The following is a 23,177-nucleotide window of genomic DNA, read 5'->3' as shown; positions in this document are numbered from 1 at the left end:
TCTGTGGATATAGGAGATAAGGGTTTATTTCAGGGTCAGTAGAAAAACTTTAAGGGCATCTGTGCAGCAACTGAGCTGTGAATTTGCATTCCTGAGCTCATCCTGTTCTTTTTGCACTTTATCTCATGCAAGTAAGCTCAACCAGACAATCGAAATCCACTCATTAGTTTGACAAAACTGTTCTGAGATATCAAGTACTTGCCTCCTGCTAATATGACTGGAAATATCCATTGTTGATGTTTCGTGTAGCTCTACTGTCACATCACGCCGTGGACTAGCAGTGTCCTCTTTCCTGCAGGTAGCAGGTTCATTAGTGATGTTAAAAATATCAGAGTTTCTTCCTTTAGAATCTCTCATTACCAAAGTCTCTATTAGTCAGAGTTTTCTTTAGAGGATCAGATGCAATAACATCTCTTATGTTAATACACACATACACACAGGGAGTGACGGAGAGACAAACACATACACACAGTTTAAGATTTATTTTAATGAATAGTCTCATGTGATTGTGGAAGCAGACAAGTCTGAAAACTGCAGGGCAGGTGGCAGCCTGGAAACCCAAGAAGGGTCTATGTTGCAGTTTTGAGTTTGAAGGCTTTCCAGAGGCAGAGTTCCTTCTTCCTGGAAGGAGATCAATGTTTTCTCTTAAAGGCTTCAACAGATTGGTTGAAGTCCACCCACATTATGGAAGGTGCTTTGCTTTCTGTGATTAAATGTTAGTCATGTCTTTAAAATGCCTTCACAGAAACATCTAGACTGATAATTTGAGCAAGCACCTGAGTAGTATAGTCTGACTGAGCTGACACAAAGTTAATCACCACAGTGGTAAACTTGGATATTTAGTTCTGGAGATTCCCAACCAAGTATGGTAGATCCCCGGGATTTCTTCTTGCTGTTTGTAGTAAAAATGTGAGATAAGTTGTACATTGAAGGATCAGCTGTGAAGCAAAAAGGAACCAACAAGAGATGATTTGAAAATTCTCAGGCTATCCACATAGTGTACTCACCAATCAAGCCCAGAGTGAGTCTGGACAATCCTCTGCTTAAAAGATTAGGCGTGTGAATCGAGATCCAATCAATTGTCTCAGCCTAAGCCAGAAAGAGAGACACTGTTTATCTAGGGAAGATCTGGGATGTATACCCTCACATCTGAAAGCTTGCACCTGCACAAGAGACTGAGAAGGTTTTTGAGAATATTATACTAGCAGAAATGCTTCCAGCCTGGGCTGAAAGGGACAGGAACCTAACAAATAGAGGAGGAGCGTCTCCAAAATAGAGCCATGCATACAGAGGCCTGAGCCAACAGGGCCTCTTCCAGCTGAGAAAGTAGCGTCACCTCCCTGGTGGTTCAAAAAGTTGGGGCTGCAACCCCTTGAGGAGAACCCAAGGACAGAGCATCATTTTCATAGAGGAGTGTTCTCTGTTCTAGGAATCTAATGAAATTTCTCCTGCTGGGTTTTGGGATTGTTTGAGACCTGAGACTCCCTTTTTAATTTCTATTTCTCCATTTTATAATGGTAATATGTATATTATGTCTGTACTAACATTATATTTTGGAAGCGCATTTTTTTTACATGTGTCCTGGGTTCACAGAGTCACACAAGGATAGGAATTTTGCCCTAGGATGGACCAGAAACTGAATCTCACTCATAACTGATTTAGAAGCTATTTTGATAAAATTTCGACCTTAGAGTTGATGCTCGAAAGGGTTAAAACTTTGGGGGATGTTGGGATTGGGTGAATATATTTTACCCAAGGGCAAGATATGAATTTGAGAGGCTACAAGGTGGCCCGTTAAGTGTTGAACAGTGTCCTTCAAAAGAATTCTTAGGATCCTTACATCCAGGACTTACAATTGTTACCTTATGTGGAATTAGGGTGTCTAAAAGATGTAATCAAGTTAAGATGTGGTCATATGGTGGGCTTCAATCAAATATGACTGATGTCCTTGTAAGAAGAAGAAAATACCAAGTAAATACAGAGACACAGGAGAGAGTATTTTGTGACCCGAGAGGCGGAGATTAGAAGGATGCAGCTGCAAGTCAGAGAATACCCAGAATTGATGGCCACTGCCAGAAGCTACACAGCAGCAAGGGCACTTCCACCAGTCCTGAGATCGAGCCTGGAAGACAAAGCACACATGGAAGCAGAAGGAAGCAAGTGCTGTTGTTAGTCTTACGGGACCCCCATCCCATCCATGCTCAACCCTGAGCACCTCATCAAATCCTAATCACCTTCCAAAGATCCTACCTGTTTATCCTACCATATTAGGGGGGTTGGTTTCAAGATCTGAATTTTGGGAGACTCATTCCATCTTCTTTCCAGTAGTAATAGCTCTTTGAGGAAGCGCTACTTACAATTCTCTTTCATGTGTATTGATACATTTACTATGTCACCATGAGCTACCTGAATTCAGGTCATTAATTTGGTAAAAGAGATTGTTCTTAATGCAGATCTCATGTGTACATTGATGATGATATGATAATATTGGAAACTGGAGAATAAGTCTTAATGGTTTTACTCCAGTAGTGAAACATATGACTAACGGAAGTTGACCAATAAGAACAAAGGTCTATCCACACACCAGTTAATGGACACTTGGATTATTCCCCGTTTGTGACTACTCATTGCAGAAAAGGCAAGACTGTAGGCACAGAAGACAAATCAGTGTTTCCCAGGCATTGAGGTTGGAAGGAGTAGATTGTATGCAAAGGAACCTCTTGTGGTTATCAACCTGTCTATATAGCTTGATTAGATGGTGCTTATACAATTTTATACATTTGTCAAAACTCCTTGAACTCTCTGCTTAAAAAGTGTAAGCTTTATTGGAAGTAAATTATACCTGAGTAATAACAGATTTGATTTTTCATTTGTTGAACATACACCTCTTAGTTGTATTATTTCTATTTAACCTAAGTATGCAACTCTAAAGGAAATCTATTTTTTTATATTGAATAACTACAAATACCAAACCTCAAAATTTAAAGAACACTTGGAATTTCTTCTGTCAACCTGTGTACCACAGTGTTTATACAAATTTTATATCAACCCCTAAAAATATTGTATACTGAGTTTTGTTTTTTTAATTTCGTGTTTGTGGATTAGTCCTTTAAAAATAATTTTTAAGAGTGACTCCAAAACCATTTTATTTTTAATTCTATAGATTTTCATAATTAATTAAGGCTCTTCTACTTAATTTTTTTGTGAAGGATTTAATAGATTGATTTCTCATAAGGCATTAGTATATAACCTAAACTGCTTTATTGGTATTAACTTGGGGTGTATCATTTACCATTTACATTTTAATCTGAGGATAAAGCCCTTTCCCCTAAGAGAATTGACTCTGTGTAGGATGTAGTCACTATCACTGAATTTAAAAAAGAAGTCGAGATTTGTTCAGTAAGACTGTCACATTCCATGGAATGAAATTAATCCATACACAGCACACATTTCTTTCATTTTTAGCTTAGAAAAGTATGACCTCTCACTGAAACTTAAAAAACTACCATGTGCTCTTATTGTTCTGGTTACTTCCTTAGATTCATTCTTTACTCTTCTTTCCAGATGTGCCATCTTCTATGCAATCCTCTTTCCATAGTGTTTCACTTTGCAGACTCACAGAATATGACTAGATTCTCCTGCCTAATACTTATTTAACATGCCTGATACATACTATTCTTTAGCACCTCAACTGATGATATTTTCATCTTATTGTTTTCATCTCTAAAAGTACATATCTATAGATATATATTTTTTTCGCTATGTGTTTTCCAAAAATGCTAGATGTCTCAGTAGAATTGTGAAAATACTAAAAAAATTTTTAATGACTTTTATTTGTAACTAGCATTCTGAAACATTGCGACAATTGTAAAACATTTCCACTTTTTTTTACCTGTCACCCCTGCATGCTAGATACATGTGAAATAAGTGAGACTTCCTGTTCTTCTTCTCCTTCTTTAAAAATAAAGCCTTCAGTTAACCTTAGTCCAAAGCCACCTCAGCTTGGAAATTAACACTCCTCCCTCAATGTAAATAGGTGAATTTGGATGAATGTGACCCAAAGTTAAATCTTCTCTTCCCTAGCTTACCTACAGTAACTAGGACTACACTGAAAAAAAATAAAATATGATGGTTTTCTTATCTTTGTACCCAAGCAGATTTACCCAAACCCCCTCCATGTTGTGATACTGTGATATATATATATACACATACATACATATATATATATATTAAATGAAACAAGTCATGCATACAAAACAATGAAATTTTGCCACTTGCAACAACATGGACGGACTTGGAGGGTATTATTGTGAGTGAAATTTGTGATACAGAGAAAGACCAATACAGTACATATGATATCACATGTTCCGAAACTAAAAATTATAGCAAGTAGTCAATATAACATAACAGAAAAGCCTCACAGATGCAGAGAATAAACACGTGGCTACCAGTGGGGAGAGGGAAATGAGGAGGAAAAAGATAGGGATACAAAGTATTATTTATAGAATCAGGTGGCTGGGGCTGGGAGATGATGGGTGGCAGCCAGAAAGAGAAAAACAAATATTGTATGCTAACTCATATATACGGAATCTTAAAAAAAAAAAAAAAAAAGGTACTGTTGATCCAAAATCTCAAAAACAGAGAGGAAAAGATGGCGGCAAAGTAGAGGAACGTGGAATGCATCCCTCTCCACATGTGCATTGGGAATGCACCAAAAGATGCAATAATTCCCACAGAGAACCAACTGAACACCAGCAGAAGACCTCGGACACCAGAAAGGACCGCAAAGAGCCTGACATAACCGGTAGGGAGGCATCTACGGCAGAGCTGTGGCAGATGGGAGGAAGTGAGAAACATACGGAGGGTCCGCACCGCAGCTCAGCGTTCCTGGACCAAGACGTGGATTCACAGCTGAATAGAGGGTCTGGGAGCTGGAGCGTGGGAACCAGAGAGCTGGTTCAGGGTGAAAAAAATTGTTGCAGTAAGGTGACGGACTGAGAGGACAGGAGGGAAGAGGTCCGCAGCGAGGAGAGCCCGCCCTTGAGAGCTGCCTGGCCATGATGGCAGCTGGATGCTGTGGGCTCACGGGCGGGGGGGAGGAGCCGCTGGCGTAGCCTCTCTCTCTCTTTTGGCGCCTCTGCAGCAGGCAGTGGAGAGATGCCCTGTGGGCCACCTAAGGTGCTCAGGGATAGCAAGTACCCTCAGGCACTCGGGTGGTTCTGGATTAAAACCCCTTGGAACACCAGCAGCAGGGAGGCTGCCCAGAAAAAAAAAACAAAAAAAAACCGAGAGAGGCCAAACTCTGAGACTTTCTGTTTACATCTGAGCCACCGGCGTCCCTCTGCAACAGGCACCTCCAAGCCTGACTGAAACAACAGTGCGCCACTGTTCACTCACTCCCAGGGAAAGGAGCCACTACTGTACCCTCTCCCTCCCCACACACCGAGGCTTGCAGACAAACAATAAAGGAAGCTCTGCTGGTCACAGAATAATGCCAAAAAACCTAAGGCGAGTAGAAGGACACGTACAGCTGAGACTCTAAGGAAACAGAAATATTAATATCAATCCTATTGAACTGGTCCATTCTGGGATCAGTTCTGGATTTTTTTTTTCTTCCTTTATTAATTACGATCTTAGTCCTAAGGGATCTACAAGTTTTATAACATAATTTTTTTAGTGCTATTTTTTATTCTATTTTTATTTTTTTGCCTTTTTATATACTTCTATTTCTAGCTAACTTTTTGGTAGTACGGACAATATATCTCTCATACTTTCCTTTCATCCCTATCTTTTATACATTTCTATTCCTTTTTATTTGCATATTTCCAATCACACTACACTCTTCTGTTCCCCTTTCTTCCATCCATTTTTAGTTTATTTTATCTTAATATACTTATAAGCAACACTATCGATCTCCTCAGACTCCTTGCTCTATTCTCCAGATGACGCACCGCGTTGGTATTTAATGTTAGGTTTTTGTCTTTATCTTAGTTCTTAGTACAATTGTCTAATTTCATTCTGAGAATCTCCATTCTGTCTGGTGGTACTCTAGCTCTTTTTTATATTTGATCCTAGCTTACAAAATCTCCCTGGATTAGTGTTTGTATGTGTAAGGTGTTATTTGTTTGTTCATTTGCTTTTGCTTTTGTTTCTGATTTGCTCTGTTTTAGTTGTCAATTTCTGTTGGGTTTCTCTTTGAATATCTGATAGCACACTGGGGTTCTGTCAGGTCTTTCCAGAGCCTTATGTCCTAATGGATTCAGTAATTGTGTGTCTTATACATGCATGTGTTTCCCAGACTTAGTATTTCTTTAACCCAACACTTGGACATTAGTCTGAGGCTTGGACAGTCTTCTATAAACACCTCTATCACCAGGACAAGCAACCCCAAAAGTTTGGACAACCATGAGGAAACAAAGAAACACCATGCAGGCAAAGGAGCAGGAAAAAAACCCATAAGACCAAATAAATGAGGAGGAAATAGGAAAAATGCCTGAAAAAGAATTTAGAGTAATGATAGTAAAAATGATACAAAATCTCGATAACAAAATAGAGAAAGTACAAAAAACAGTTCATAAGAACTCAGAAAAACAAACAGCAATGGATAACAAAATAACTGAAGTTAAAAATACTCTAGATGCTATAAGCAGCAGAATGACTGAGGCAGAAGAATGAATAAATGAGTTGGAAGATAGAATGGGGGAAATAACTGCCACAGAGCAGGAAAAAGAAAAAAGAATAAAAAGAATAGAAGACAGTCTCAGAGACCTCAGTGATAACATTAAGCGTACCAACATTCAAATCATAGGCATCCCAGAAGAAGAAAAAAGAAAGGGTCTGAGAAAATATTTGAAGAGGTTCTAGTGGAAAACTTCCCCAACATGGGAAAGGAAATAATGAACCAATTCCAAGAAGCACAGAGAGTCCCATACAGAATAAACCCAAGGAGAAATACACCAAGACACATATTAATCAAACTAACGACAATTAAACAAAGAAAAAATATTAAAAGCAGCAAGAGAAAACCAACAAATAACATATAGGGAAAAACCCATAAGGATAACAGCTGACCTTTCTACAGAAACTCTGCAGGCCAGAAGGGAATGGCAGGATGTACTGAAAGTCCTGAAAGAGAGAAACCTACAGCCAAGAATACTCTACCCAGCAAGAATCTCATTCAGATTTGATGGAGAAATCAAAAGCTTTCCAGACAAGCAAAAGTTAAGAGAATTCAGCACCACCAAACCAGCCTTACAACAAGTGCTAAAGGAACTTCTCTAAGTAGGAAACACAAGAAAAGGAAAACACCTACAAATACAAACCCAAAACAATTAAAAAAAATGGTAATTGGAACACACATGTCAATAATCACCTTAAATGTAAATGGATTAAATGCTCCAACCAAAAGACCCAGACTGGATGAATGGATACAAAAACAAGACCCTTCTATATGCTGCCTACAAGAAACCCACTGCAGACCAAGGGATGTGTATAGACTGAAAGTCAAGGGATGGAAAAAGATATTCCATGCAAATGGAAGTCAAAAGAAAGCTGGAGTAGCAATACTCATATCAGACAAATTAGACTTGAAAGTAAAGACTATTACAAGAGACAAGGAAGGACACTACATAATGATCAAGGGATCCATTCAAGAAGAACATATCACAATGGTAAATATCTATGCCCCCAACATAGGAGCACCTCAATACATAAGGCAAATGCTATCAGCTATAAAAGGGGACATCCACAGTAACACAATAATAGTGGGAGACTTGAACATCCCACTTACATCAATGGACAGATCATCCAAACAGAAAATAAATAAAGACACACAAGCTTTAAATGACACATTAGACCATCTCAACTTAATTGATATTTATAGGACATTCCATCCAAAAACTATAGAATGTACTTTCTTCTCAAGTGCGCATGGAACATTTTCCAGGATAGATCACATCTTGGGTCACAAAACAAACCTCAGCAAATTCAAGAAAATTGAAATCATATCAAGCATCTTCTCAGACCACAAGGCCAAGAGACTAGATATCAATTACAGGAAAAAAACTGCAAAAAATACAAACACATGAAGGCTAAACAATTCACTCCTAAACAACCAAGAAATCACTAAAGAAATCAAAGAGGAAATCAAAAAATATCTAGAAACAAATGACAATGAAAACACAACAAACCAAAACCTATGGGATGCAGCAAAAGCAGTTCTAAGAGGGAAGTTTATAGCAAAACAGTCCTACCTTAAGAAAAAAGAAAATGATCGAATAAACAACATATCCTTATACCTCAAATAATTAGAAAAAGAAGAACAAAGAAACCCCAAAGTGAGCAGAAGGAAAGAAATCATAAAGATCAGAGCAGAAATAAATGAAAAAGAAAGGAAGGAAGCAATAGCAAAAATTAATAAAACTAAAAGCTGGTTCTTTGAGAAGATAAACAAAATTGATAAACCATTAGCCAGACTCATCAAGAAAAAAAGGGAGAAGATGCAAATCAACAGAATTAGAAATGAAAAAAGGAGAAGTAACAATGGACACCTCAGAAATACAAAAGACCATGAGAGACTACTACAAGCAACTATATGCCAATAAATTGGATAACCTGGAAGAAATGGATGAATTCTTAGAAAAATACAATCTTGCAAGACTGAACCAGGAAGAAATAGAAACTATGAACAGACCAATCACAAGTACAGAAATTGAGGCAGTGATTAAAAATCTCCCAACACACAAAAGCCCAGGGCCAGACAGATTCACTGGTGACTTCTATCAAACATTTAGAGAAAAGCTAACACCTATCCTTCTCAAACTCTTCCAAAATATTGCAGAAGGTGGAACACTCCCAAACTCATTCCACGAGGCCACCATCACCCTGATACCAAAACCAGGCAGAGATGTCACAAAAAAAAAAAAAAAATTACAGGCCAATATCACCGATGAATATAGATGCAAAAATCCTCAACAAAATACTAGCTAACAGAATCAAACAGCACATTAAAAAAATCATACACCATGTTCAAGTGGGGTTTATCCCTGGGATGCAAGGATTCTTCAATATATGCAAATCAATCAATGTGATACATCATATCAACAAATTGAAGGATAAAAACCATATGATCATCTCAATAGATGCAGAAAAAGCTTTTGACAAAGTTCAATATCCATTTATGATAAAAGCTCTCCAGAAAATGGGCATAGAAGGAAATTACCTAAACATAATCAAAGCCATATATGACAAACCAAAAGCCAACATCGTTCTAGATGGTGAAAAACTGAAAGAATTCCCTCTAAGAACAGGAACAAGACAAGGGTGTCCACTCTCACCATTATTATTCAACATAATTTTGGAAGTTTTAGCCACAGCAATCAGAGAAGAAAAAGAAATAAAAGGAATCCAAATTGGAAAAGAAGAAGTAAAATTGTCACTCTTTGCAGATGACATGATATTATATATAGAAAACCCTAAAGACTCTACCAGAAAACTGCTAGCACTCATTGATGAGTTTAGTAAAGTAGCAGGATACAAAATTAATGCACAGAAATCTCTTGCATTCCTATACACTAACAATGGAAGAGCAGAAGGAGAAATTAAGGATACTCTCCCATTTACCATTGCAACAAAAAGAATAAAATACCTAGGAATAAATCTGCCTAAGGAGGCAAAGGATCTGTATGCAGAAAACTTTAAGACATTGATGAAAGAAATCAAAGATGACACACACAGATGGAGGGACATACCATGTTCCTGGATTGGAAGAATCAACATAATGAAAATGACTGTACTACCCAAAGAAATTCACAGATTCAATGCAATCCTGATCAAATTACCAATGGCATTTTTCACAGAACTAGAACAAGAAATCTTATGATTTGTAAGGAAATGCAAAAGACCCCGAATAGCCAAAGCAATCTTGAGAAGGAAAAATGGAGTTGGTGGAATCAGGCTTCCTGACTTCAAACTATACTACAAGGCCATAGTGATCAAGACAGTATGGTACTGGCACAAAAATAGAAAGGAAGACCAATGGAATAGAATAGAGAACTCAGAAGTAAGCCCAAACACATATGGACACCTTATCTTTGACAAAGGAGGCACGAATATACAATGGAAAAAAGACAGCCTCTTCAATAAGTGGTGCTGGGAAAATTGGACAGCAACATGTAAAAGAATGAAATTAGAACACTTCCTAACACCATACACAAAAATAAACTCCAAATGGATTAAAGACCTACATGTAAGGCCAGACACGATAAAACTCCTAGAGGAAAACATAGGCAGAACACTCTATGACATACATCAAAGCAACATCCTTTTTGACCCACCTCCTAGAATCATGGAAATAAAATCAAGAATAAACACATGGGACCTCATGAAACTTAAAAGCTTTTGCACAGTGAAAGAAACCATAAACAAGACAAGAAGGCAACCCTCAGAATGGGAAAAAATAGTTGCCTACGAAACAACAGACAAAGGATTAACCTCCAAAATATACAAGCAGCTCTTGCAGCTTAATACCAAAAAAGCAAATAACCCAATCCACAAATGGGTGGAAGACCTAAAGAGACATTTCTCCAAAGAAGACATACAGATGGCCAACAAACACATGAAAAGATGCTCAACATCACTCATCATCAGAGAAATGCAAGTCAAAGCCACAATGAGGTATCACCTCACACCAATCAGAATGGCCATCATCACAAAATCTGGAAACAACAAATGTTGGAGAGGGTGTGGAGAAAAGGGAACTCTCCTGCACTGTTGGTGGGAATGTAAGTTGGTACAGCCACTATGGAAAACAATTTGCAGGTTCCTTAAAAAGCCACAAATAGAACTACCATATGATCCAGTAATCCCACTCCTGAGCATATACCCAAAGAAAACCATAATCCCCAAAGAAACATGTACCATAATGTTTATTGCAGCACTATTTACCATAGCCAGGACATGGAAGCAACCTAAATGCCCATCAACAAATGAATGGATAAAGAAGATGTGGCATATATATACAATGGAATATTACTCAGCTATAAAAAGGGATGAGATGGAGCTATATGTTATGAGGTGGATAGACCTAGAGTCTGTCATACAGAGTGAAGTAAGTCAGAAAGAGAAAGACAAATATTGTATGCTAACTCACATATACGGAATCTAAAAATGGTGCTGATGAACTCAGTGACAAGACAAGAACAAGGATGCTGATGAAGATAATGGACTGGAGAACTTGAGGTTTGGGGGGGGGCAGGGGGTGAAGGGGAAGCTGAGATGAAGTGAGAGAGTAGCACAGACATATATATATTACCAACTGTAAAATAGATAGCCAGTGGGAAGTTGTTGTATAACAAAGGGAGTTCAATTTGAGGATGGAAGATGCCTTAGAGGACAGGGATGGGGAGGGTGGGGGGGACTCGAGGGAGGGTTGGGGGGGAGTCGACGAGGGAGGGAATATGGGCATATGTGTATAAAAACAGATGATTGAACTTGGTGTACCCCCCAAAAAAGAATTAAAAAAAAAAAAGAAAAACAAAAAAACCCCCCAAAAAACCAAAACCAAAAACAAAAAAAGAAACAAAATCTCAAAAAGAAAAGAAAAAATACAAGAAAACTTTAATAAGGACCTAGAAGTACTAAAGGGCAAAGAAACAGTAATGAAGAACACAATAACTGAAATTAAAAATACTGTAGATGGTACAAACAGCAGAAAGAATGAAATCATAAAGATCAGATCAGAAATAAATGAAAAAGAAATGAAGGAAACAATAGCAAAGATCAATAAAACTAAAAGCTGGTTCTCTGAGAAGATAAACAAAATTGATAAACCATTAGCCAGACTCATCAAGAAAAAAAGGGAGAAGATGCAAATCAACAGAATTAGAAATGAAAAAGAAGTAACAACGGACACCTCAGAAATACAAAGCATCATGAGAGACTACTGCAAGCAACTATATGCCAATAAATTGGATAACCTGGAAGAAATAGATAAATTCTTAGAGAAGCACAATCTTTCAAGACTGAACCAGGAAGAAATAGAAAATATGAACAGACGAATCACAAGTACTGAAATTGAGGCTGTGATTAAAAATCTCCCAACGAACAAAAGCCCAGGGTCAGATGGCTTCACAGGTGAATTCTTTCTTTCTTTTTTTTTTTTTTTTAAGCTCTTTATTGGCATATAAATCTGCATGAGCTGCTTGTATATTTTGGAGATTAATCCTTTGTTAGTTGCTTTATTAGCAAATATTTTCTCCCATCCTGAGGGTTGTATTCTTGTCTTGTTTATGGTGTTAGCTCTTCTCTAAATGTTTGATAGAATTTCCCTGTGACAGGAATATACAATGGAAAAAAGACAAGCCTCTTCAATAAGTGGTGCTGGGAAAATCGGACAGCAACATGTAAAGGAATGAAACTAGAACATTTCCTAACACCATACACAAAAATAAACTCAAAATAGATTAAAGACCTAAATGTAAGGACAGACACTATAAAACTCTTAGAGGAAAACATAGGCAGAACACTCTATGACATACATCAAAGCAAGATGCTTTTTGACCCACCTCCTAGAATAATGGAAATAAAATCAAAAATAAACAAATGGGATCTAATGAAACGTAAAAGCTTTTGCACAGTGAAAGAAACCATAAACAAGACAAGAAGACCACCCTCAGAATGCTAGAAAATACTTGCCAACAAAGCAACAAACAAAGGATTAATCTCCAAAATATACAAGCAGCTCACACAGTTTAATACTAATAAAGTAAATAAACCAATCCACAAATGGGCAGAAGACCTAAATAGACATTTCTCCAGAGAAGGTATGCAGATTTCTAACAAACACATGAAAAGATGCTCAACATCACTAATCATTAGAGAAATGCAAGTCAAACTCACAATGAGGTATCTATCACCTCACACTGGTCAGAATGGCCGTCATCAAAAAAAAGAAAAAACAAAAAACCTAGAAACAGTAAATCTGGAGAGGGTGTGGAGAAAAGGGAACCCTCCTGCACTGTTGGTGGGAATGTAAGTTGGTACAGCCACTATGGAAAACAGTTTGGAGGTTCCTTAAAAAACTAAACATGGAACTACCATATGACCCAGCAATCCCACTCCTGGGCATATACCCAGAGAAAACCATAATCCAAAAAGAAACACGTACCACAGTGTTCACTGCAGCACTATTTACAATAGTCAGGACATGGAAGCAACCTAAATGCCCATTTACAGATAAATGGATAAAGATGTGGCACATATATACAATGGAATATTACTCAGCATAAAAAAGAATGAAATGGAGCTATGTGTAATGAGGTGGATAGACCTAGAGACTGTCATACAGAGCGAAGTAAGGCAGAAAGAGAAAAACAAATACCGTATGCCAACACATACATATGGAATCTAAAAAAATGGTACTGATCAACCCAGTGACAGGGCAAGAATAAAGATACAGATGTAGAGAACGGATTTGAGGATATGGTGTTGGGGGTGGATGAAGGGGAAGCTGGGATGAAGTAAGAGAGTAGCATTGACATATACACACTACCAAAAGTAAAATAGATAACTAGTAGGAAGTTGCTATATAACAAAGGGAGGTAAACTTGATGATGGGTGATGACAGAGAGCCAGGATAGGGAGTGTGGGATGGAGTGGTGGGAGGGAGGGGATATGGGGATATATGTATAAATACAGCTGATTCACTTTGTTGTACAGCAAAAACCGGCACGAGTTTAAAGCAATTATATTCCAATAAAGAGCTTAAAAAATTTATTATGTATAAAATAAATAAGCTACAAGAGATATCATAACACCCAGGGAGTATAGCCAATGTTTTCTGATAACTACAAATGGAGTACAACCTTTAAAAACTGTGAAGCACTATATGGTGCACCTAAAACTACTGTAAATCAACTTTACCTCATTTAAAAAATATTTAAGAAAACAACCATGAGAAAAAAATTTCATATCTGTTTCAAAGGTCTGATAACCGAAAGACATTTCATCAGTACTGAAAACTCCCATCCAGCGCCAATAGCACAATTCTTGGGTTCTGAAAACCATTTTTAACATGTATGATTGTGGGTGTTGGGCAGGGAGGTATACTTGGGATGGGATCACCGGTATTGAGCTAAAAGGAAGAGAAATGCTCAGAGACCAACAGGGACACATGGAAACCAACCAGCAGCCATTTCCAGGAGACACTTGCTAGACAGAATTTGGATAATTTGAGCTTCAAAGGATGACTATACTTGACTGTGATAAATTGAGTAAATAAATATTTAGGAGTCCACACAAACATACATTTTTTGTAAAATTGGAAAAAAGTCTGAAAATCATCATGGAAGGTTACTACTACAAGTCCTTGCTCTAAAAATTGGAAACAAATGGGCAAAGAAAAGATTTCCCAAAACTTTTTAGACGAAAGTTGAATATGAACAGAGTCTGTAAATTAACACCCATCTTTAAGCAGAATGGCAATGAATACATGCAGAAAAGTGATAGGATTGATCTTTAAAAATCACTATTTTCTAGTCAACAGTGAAATAATCTACTATAGCCACGTGTCATAAATAAATTCTACAACCATTAGGTGAAAATTTTGGAGAAATATTATATACACAAATGTTAACATTAACAGCAAAGATAACTTGCCAATTGTAACAATTTGATTTAAGGGGGAGAAAAGCGGCTGCCACCAATGATTCAGATGTAGATCAACTAGCTCCACTGGTGATGGCCTCGCTTCTTATTCTAAGAAGGCCACTGGATTTGCTGCAATACAAAGTAACAAGATATCACCTTAAAATAATTTTAGCTTAATTATTTGTATCTCTATTTTCACCTTAAAATTTTCATGACTTTTTAGAAATTTAAAATGTTTATAGTCACCTAATTTAAGCTAACTGTGCTGTTTAAAATATATGAACATAAAGATCACACTTCAGTCACTTGTAGTTGAATGTTTCCAAAACTCTCTATACCAGCAAAATCATGAAAATGTTATTAGACCTGGAGATCATCACCAAAGAAGTCTCTATATTTTTTCAGCACGTGTTGTCTCACTTTGTATATATCTTTATTTTCAAATAACAAATTCTGTAGTTCAAATGTGATATAAAGAAAGAAAAATTCAAGATAGAGGTAATTAAAAACGAGTTAACACCACATTTTACCCCTATTATCTCTAAATTCAACTATAGTTATGCTAAATAGTCTATTGTAATTCTTGCCAATATTTTTTCTATAAACATGTATTCAGTGTTTAAAGCATAATGTGTTTATGTGTGTGTGTGTGTTTATACTTGATGTTGGATTTTTTAATCACTTATATGTCATGTTATGATAATTATGTACCCAATTTGATTCTAATTGCTTTCTATTTGAATTATTATGCAAGCTAGATAGACATTGTAAAAGATCATGTATTTCATCATTTTTTTGGTATGTTTATCTATTGATAGATAAGCAGAAGTAAGAAATAACTATTTACATCTTATTGCTAACATACATACAACATAGTTTGCTTTTTACGTGTTTGTGAACTGATATTATTTGGAAAATGGAGACAAGCATTTTTTCCCATTTCTTCTGAAACAGAATCTCAGAAAACCTCAGAAGTCATGGAAAAATCTTTAGAAAATTGGGAAACTGATAGATGGAAGGAGGCACTGAAGTGATTACACCTAATTTCTTGCTGTAGGTATTTTATGAACAGGACACATAGCATTTTGGTTTGCCAAGTTTTAATGAGGTGCTTTTTAGAAATGATTCATTCGTCTCCCAGATTATAATTACATCATCCTCATAATATTTAACACCAATCTGAGTTATGAATAAAGATGACTTAAACAATATTTGATAAAATAAGTTGAGAATTGGAATAATAAGGAAAAATTCTGAATACGTGTACATACTTCAATTTTACAACTGCATTTTAACCACTCTTTCGTCCACAAGTAGGATACGCCAGTTTTCCTTCCTGACAGGTTGTTCGAAATGTATACTCTGGTGTGCTTCGATAATATCCACGTATACAAGTAAATTCAACAGTGTCTTTTGTTTTAGAATAAAGTTTTTTATCATATCTCCATTTTAACTGTATGTTATGCTTTTTCATCATTTCTTCTGAAATTACACATGCCTCTGAAATTAAAAAAAAGGATAAACATAGAACATTAGGTAGGATACAATTATTTTCCATTGAATTTCATTCTTTCAAGTAGAATCATCTACCCTGGTCCAAAAATTCCTTCTCAAAACCTTTTCTAACTGAACTCAATGAAAATCTATAATGCACATTCCATCATTTTGAACAATTAGTGTTGTAAGAATGAGGCACTGTTTTTAGTATAGTAATTAAATGTTATAATCAAAGATTCATAATGTCAGTTATCATATGAAGAGCTTTCATGAGGGACTATTTTGTTGCTATTGTTGCCTGAACAGGAAATTTTCAAACTTGATTTCCACACGTATTATAATTTGATGGTCAAGCATGCAACAGAATGGGTGTTCGTTAATCCATGAAAATTCTATTATAAACAGCTAAACATCATGCCAATTACACTGATTTTCCCAGGATCCACGAGAAGACTGAAATACTTACCTAAGCACTTTGGTGGTTCTGACCACTCTCCATTCCGACACACTATGCGTCTGTTTCCCTGAAGCTCATAGTAGGACTGGCACTGGTACTCAACGGTCGCTCCTGGAGGATATACTAGTGATGGGAATGAGGTGGTGTCTCCGTTGTCTATTGCTGGAGGAGGCCCACATTTTCCTTGAGAGTCTAGAAAATATGTTGTTTTATTTATTGAAAGACTAAAAAAAAATCCCACAGTTTAAAATAAAAAATAAAATAAAAATGTAGCCTAATATGTAATATCAAGATGTGATTTATGATGACAAATGATTTATTGAAGAAATTTTTAAACACTGAAATAGAAAGGCACATTTTTAAGTCCTTCCTTTTTCCCCACATGAAACCACAAATAAGACGTTAACACATAGGTCTGCTTGGCAGCATTCTGGTATTAGAACATGTTTTACTTAGTGAATATATGCTAGACACATGGATAGATAAGTAAACAAAAAAATGTATCCTTATATATACTTTTAACATAAATCAGTGTCTATTGAATCTCTAGTCATATTTATTGAATTTCATTTTTATTACAAAGAAGCATCAACTCCATCAACACCTTTAACAAACTTCAAAGAATTACAGATTTGAATAGTGAGCAAGGGAATACAGGCTCCCTTTTCTGGACAAGATGAAGTGGAAATATTTCTACTTATTGCATCTGCTAAGTATTCCTTCTGCTAACTAAACATTATCAACATATTATAAAAACCAACACAGGGGATTGTGAAAGATGTAGAGAAGAAGTCAGTCTGGTTAGAGACCTTGGAATTCAAGGTATTACACTGCAGAGACTTGTTGGGTTTTCATCTTGCCTTCTGTGTATCCTGGATGGGCTACTAGACTGCTACCCAGAAAGGATAACAAGTTCAGAAAGAAACAAACAAAAAAAGGCTCAAGAAGCACTTGATGTCCTAAGCAAAGGGCCAGAAAGGAAAAGCCTAGCAAAACGTAAACAAGTTTTACAATACTGAGTTACTCTAGAAATACACCATAGAAGAAACCTAAGACCAGCCCTTTCCCTGACTTGATCAATAGAGGTCAGGTGAGGAGCCCAGGCTTCCACCAACGTGATGAGGGAACAGGACGCCTCTCCCCCTTCTCCTGGAGTCAGTAGAGGCCACACATGGCAGTAAGGGAGGCCTGATAAACAAAAGATTTCCATAAAATCCTTAGTCTCAAAACATAGTACCCAAAATATCCAGGATACAATTGAAAATCACTCATGAAACCAAGGACCAGGAAAACCTCAAAAGAGAAAAAACAATCAACAGAAGACAACACTCAGATGACACAGATATTGAAATTATTGGACAATGGTTTTTCAAAATCCAGTCAAATTGATAGAACTGGAAATTAGAGTAACACAAATTTTTAAAAAACTGCCTGGATGGACTCAACAATACATTGCTGATGGAAGAAGTATAACTAAGTTTGAATATAAACTAACATTGAAAATATACTGTGAAGAAAATGCACAGATGGGACTTCCTAGGTGGTGCAATGGTTAAGAATCCGCCTGCCAATGCAGGGGACATGGGTTCAATCCCTGCCCCAGGAAGACCCCACTTGTTGCGGAGCAACTAAGCGCATGTGCCAGAACTGTTGAGCCTGCGCTTTGCAGCCTGTGAGCCACAACTATTGAGCCCACGTACTGCAACTAGTGAAGCCCAGGCGCCTAGAGCCCCTGCTCTGCAACAAGAGAGGTCACCACAATGAGGAACCCGCGCACCACGACGAAGAGTAGTCCCCGCTCTCCACAACTAGAAGAAACCCGTGTGCCGCAACAAAGACCCAAAACAGCCAATAAAATAAATAAGTAAATAAATAGATTAAAAAAAAAAAAAAAAGAAAATGCACAGGGCTTCAGTGACCTGTGGGAAGATTGCAAAACACTGTAGATGCTGAAAGTGGAAAGAAAGTGGATGGAAATAAAAAATTTTTTTTAAATAATGGCTGAAAATTTCCCAAATAGGGCAGAAGGCACAAATCTACAAATTAAAACATCTGAGGGAATTCCAAACAGGATAAACCCAAATAAGTTAGTGTCAACATACAGTACAATGATATTGCTGGAAATTAAAGAAAAAGGAAAACACCCAAAAGCAGCTAGATAGGTATCATGTAATACTTCTTTGGAAAAAGGATTCAAACATCGGTAGGATTTCCATTCATGACCATAGAGCCAGAAAGAAGTGACAACCTTTTTCCAGTGCTGCAATGAAAGAATCATCAAACCCAAATTCCATATCCAGTGAAGTATCCTTTAGGACTGAAAGGAGAAAGAAAGACATTCCCAGACAAAGGAAAACTGAGAGAATTTTTCTCCAGCAGACATACACTTGAAGAATTGCTAAAGGAATTCTTCAAATAGAAAGGAAAATAGAAATGGGAATGAGACTTCAGGAAGGAAGAAAAAACAATGGATTGATTTTTTTTTAAATAAGGGTAAATATAATAAGCATGTTTTTTCCTTAAAGATTTTGTTAAAGTATGTTTGTGCAAAATGATATCATTTGATATGGTGCTCAATGTACATAGAGGGAATACTTAACACATTGATGTTAAAAGTGTGGGGAGGGTAAATTAACTGAAATGAAGGTAAATTTTCCACATTTCACCTGAAGTGGTAAAATGTCAATACCAGAAGAGGGGGTTAAGCTATCTATGTGTATCTTAATACCTGCAGAAACCTCTAATAACACCATGCAAAGAGATATACGCAAATGCAATGCAGATCTATCAAAATCAAATTATTTTATAATGTTCAAAAATCCACAGGGAAGACAAGAAAAGGGAATGGGGATCAGAAACAGAGGAAACACACACAAAACAAATAATAAAATGGCAGACATTGTCCCTAATACTTAATAGTTTCTTTCAATGTAAATGGTCTAAATACATCACTTAAAAGACTGAAAATGGCAGGGTGGACATAAAGACAAGACTCAGCTTTATGCTGTCTACAAGAAAATCACTTCAAACATGAAGACCTGTTCAAGGGAAAAACTGCAAAAAGTGCATATCAGGCCAAAGTTAACTTGAAAAACTAGTCGTAGCTAAGATATTTCTTGTTTTGGATTCCCTTACTTCCTGAACTGTGAACACTAAACTATCCCAAGACCAAGTTCTCAGCCTTTTTTTTTTTTTTTTATATGAACTCTAATTCCCTGAAGGAGTTCAGCTAATAACATACCTTTAAATGTCATCCACATGCTGACAATGCCCAAATTTACATCCCATTCTGTGATCAGGCCCCAGCTGCCTAGTCCCTGCCTCAATATGGAATTTCTTGGGCTGTCAAATATACTTATGGTTTCTTTAACATATTTATTCTTCAGGAAATAAGTAAGTGTCTTAATATTTAAGACAGGAAATTTTCCATGATTCCAACTGTTCAAATCTGGTTAACTCTTTCATAAGATAAATATGTCAGATTACCTATTAATCCACAAAAGAACTTGATTTTAAGCAGCATCATTTTATTTTCATCAAAAACTTTATTCCATAGGAACTACTCATTATATATTTATAAAAACATATTTTGTCACTAAAATATTCTCTAAAATTGGCGGGTGGAGGTGTAAATTACTCTACCTTTGCACTGAGGTGGTTTTGTCCATGTTCCATTTAAACATGTCACTTCTACCTCCCCAAAAAGGTCATAAGGTCTGTTGCATTCATAATGTACTGTCTCACCATTTTGATATCTAGGCTTCGCATTTTGTATAATAGCATTTTCCACTCTGGGTGGATTCTCACAAGAAACATCTGAATAGAAAGAAAAAATTATCTCTATTACAATGATCACTATAAAGAGCAAGTGAACAAACGGGATGTCAAGTATATTCTATGATCTTTTAAAATCAAGAGTTAATCTGTCATAAAAGACTTCTAACTTTAATCAATTTCCATGTAAGTTTAAGGAAAATGAGACAAGGCAATATTTTTTAGTACAATTTAAGCTTCTGTACCTTAAATCTCTCCCCCATTTTTCACTAGAAGGTTGATACACATTTTTTAAGCCAGTGAAAATGAGAGCTTATAAATTATATGACTTCAAAATGGATTTATAGACCAAATGAAAATCATAATAAAAAGATCATTTGACAACAGGATTTGGTTTATCATCAACCTGTTTATGAACTGTAACTTTAGGCCCTTAGAAACATAAACACAATAAGTATTTCTTTAGAGACCTGACCAAGAATTAACACACTATGAAGAGTACCATAGTGGAAGGAAGAAGATGATTAACTCAAAGATCGAAACAGAAGATCTGGAAAAATAACATAAAAATTAATGTATAAATTTATAAAAATACTCTTTAATGGTATTTTGGGCAAATGTTTCAGGATACAACAATGAGTAATGTGTAATTCATCAGTGAGTTTTGGGTGGATGTAAAGTACAGTATGCTGTACCTATGATTTCTAAACTGAAATGTGCATAGAATCCCTTGGGAATCATTAAAACAGTTTCAGGGTTGCATCCCCAGAGTTTTTGATTCAACAGGTCTGAGTGAGCCTGTGAGTTTGTGCTTCTACATCTAACAATCTTCCACAATATGCTGAGATTGCTGTGCCAGGGGCCATGCTTTGAGAATCATTGAGTTACAAGGCTGACCACTGAGTATACAGTTCCATCCCTTTTTATGTTCAGCCATATACCTTCTATGACCTGGCCTAAAAGTAAACTATGTCTATTTAATGATGGTAGAGGCAATTTTCTATATTCTATTACTTAAGATACTTTAAAAAATGAATTTTAAAATTTTACCAAAGTACCTCTGCATGCTGGCTTTCCTATCCATTTGCTCTTAATACACTGTACAGTATTGGATCCATCCAATTGAAAATATGGTCGACATTGAAAAGTCACTTCTTCTCCTGACCTATATGATTTCTTCTTCTTGCCTATAAGTTCAGCCTCATCAAAGCTCGGCACATTAAAACAATCTGTCTCTGAAAGAAAAAGAATATGTATTTGTTTAGTACATGCTTAAAAATACATGGTGGCTATACTACAAAGCTACAGTACTCAAGACAGTATGGTACTGGCACAAAAACAGAAATACAGAACAATGGAATACAATAGAAAGCCCAGAAATAAGCCCACATACATATGGTCACCTTATCTTTGACAAAGGAGGTAAGAATATACAATGGAGAAAAGACAGCCTCTTCAATAAACTGGACAGCCACTTGTAAAAGAATGGATTTAGAACGTTCCCTAACACCATACACAAAAATAAACTCAAAATCCATCACAGACCTAAATGTAAGGCCTGACACTATAAAACTCTTAGAGGAAAACACAGGCAGAACACTCTATGACATAAATGAAAGCAAGATCTTTTTTGACCCACCTCCTAGAGTAAAGGAAATACAAACAAAAATGAACAAATGGGACTTAATGAAACTTAAAAGTTTTTGCACAGCAAAGGAAACCATAAATATGATGAAAAGACAACCCCCAGAGTGGGAGAAAATACTTACCAGTGAAACAACTGAAAAAAGATTAATCTCCAAAATATATAAGCAGCTGAATGCAGTTCAATATCAAAAAAGCAAACAACCCCATCCAAAAATGGGCAGAAACCTAAACAGACATTTCTCCAAAGAATACATACAGATGGCCAACAAACACATGAAAAGATGCTCAACATCACTAATCATTAGAGAAATGCAAATCAAAACCACAGTAAGGTATCACCTCACACCAATTAGATTGGCCATCATCAAAAAACCTAGGAACAATAAATGCTGGAGAGGCTGTGGAGAAAAGGGAACCCTCCTGCACTGCTGGTGAGACTGTAAAGTGATACAGCCACTATGGAAAGCAATATGGTGGATCTTCAACAAACTAAAAATAAAACTACCACATGACCCAGCAATCCCATTACTGGGCATATACCCAGAGAAAACCATAATTAAAAAAATACATGTACCACAATGTTCATTGCAGCATTGTTTACAATAACCAGGACATGGAAGCAACCTAAATGTTCAAAAACAGATGAATGGATAAAGAAGGTATGGCACATATATACAATGGAATATTACTCAGCCATAAAAAGGAATGAACTTGAGTTACTTATAGTGAGTTGGATGGACCTAGAGTCTATCATATAGAGTGAAGTAAGAAAGAGAAAAACAAACACTGTACACTAACACATATATATGGAATCTAAAAAATGATACTGATGAACTCAGTGGCAGAGGAAGAATAAAGATGCATATGTAGAAAACAGACTTGAGGGCACGGGGAGCAGGGGAAGCAGAAGCTGGGACAAAGTGAAAGAGTAGTATTGACATTTATACACTACCAAAAGTAAAATACATAGCTAGTGGGAAACTACTGCATAGCACGGAAAGATTGGTGATGACCTAGAGGGGTGGGATGGGGAGGGTGGGAGGGAGGCTCAAGAGGGAGGGGATCTGGGGATGTATGTGTAAATACAGCTGATTCACTTTGTTGTACAGGGGAAACTGGCATAACAGTGTAAAGCTATCATACTGCAATAAAGATG

At 36.6% G+C, this 23,177-nt stretch overlaps 1 protein-coding gene across 5 annotated transcripts in view; it reads right to left on the bottom strand.

The window, feature by feature from the left end:
* CFH (complement factor H) overlaps positions 1-23,177 on the bottom strand; it is a 135,226-nt gene that overhangs the window by 26,265 nt on the left and 85,784 nt on the right. Inside the window, exons 19-23 of one of the 5 annotated variants that reach the window (XM_057726225.1) lie at positions 21,433-21,609; positions 20,243-20,416; positions 16,610-16,792; positions 15,918-16,146; positions 14,489-14,775 (exon numbers count right to left, since the gene is read on the bottom strand). In XM_057726225.1, coding sequence (XP_057582208.1) covers positions 15,938-16,146; positions 16,610-16,792; positions 20,243-20,416; positions 21,433-21,609 — 743 coding nt within the window. In that variant the 3' untranslated portion in view covers positions 14,489-14,775; positions 15,918-15,937. Of the gene's footprint in view, positions 1-14,488; positions 14,776-15,117; positions 16,147-16,609; positions 16,793-20,242; positions 20,417-21,432; positions 21,610-23,177 lie in introns of those variants that run through there. The other 4 variants (XM_057726223.1, XM_057726226.1, XM_057726224.1 and 1 more) reach the window with 4 other exon arrangements.

This window comes from Hippopotamus amphibius, chromosome 3 (genome assembly GCF_030028045.1).
Source record: "Hippopotamus amphibius kiboko isolate mHipAmp2 chromosome 3, mHipAmp2.hap2, whole genome shotgun sequence".
NCBI lineage: Eukaryota > Metazoa > Chordata > Mammalia > Artiodactyla > Hippopotamidae > Hippopotamus > Hippopotamus amphibius.
Note: the sequence above shows the minus strand (reverse complement) of the source record. Positions and strands in the feature narration are given on the sequence as shown.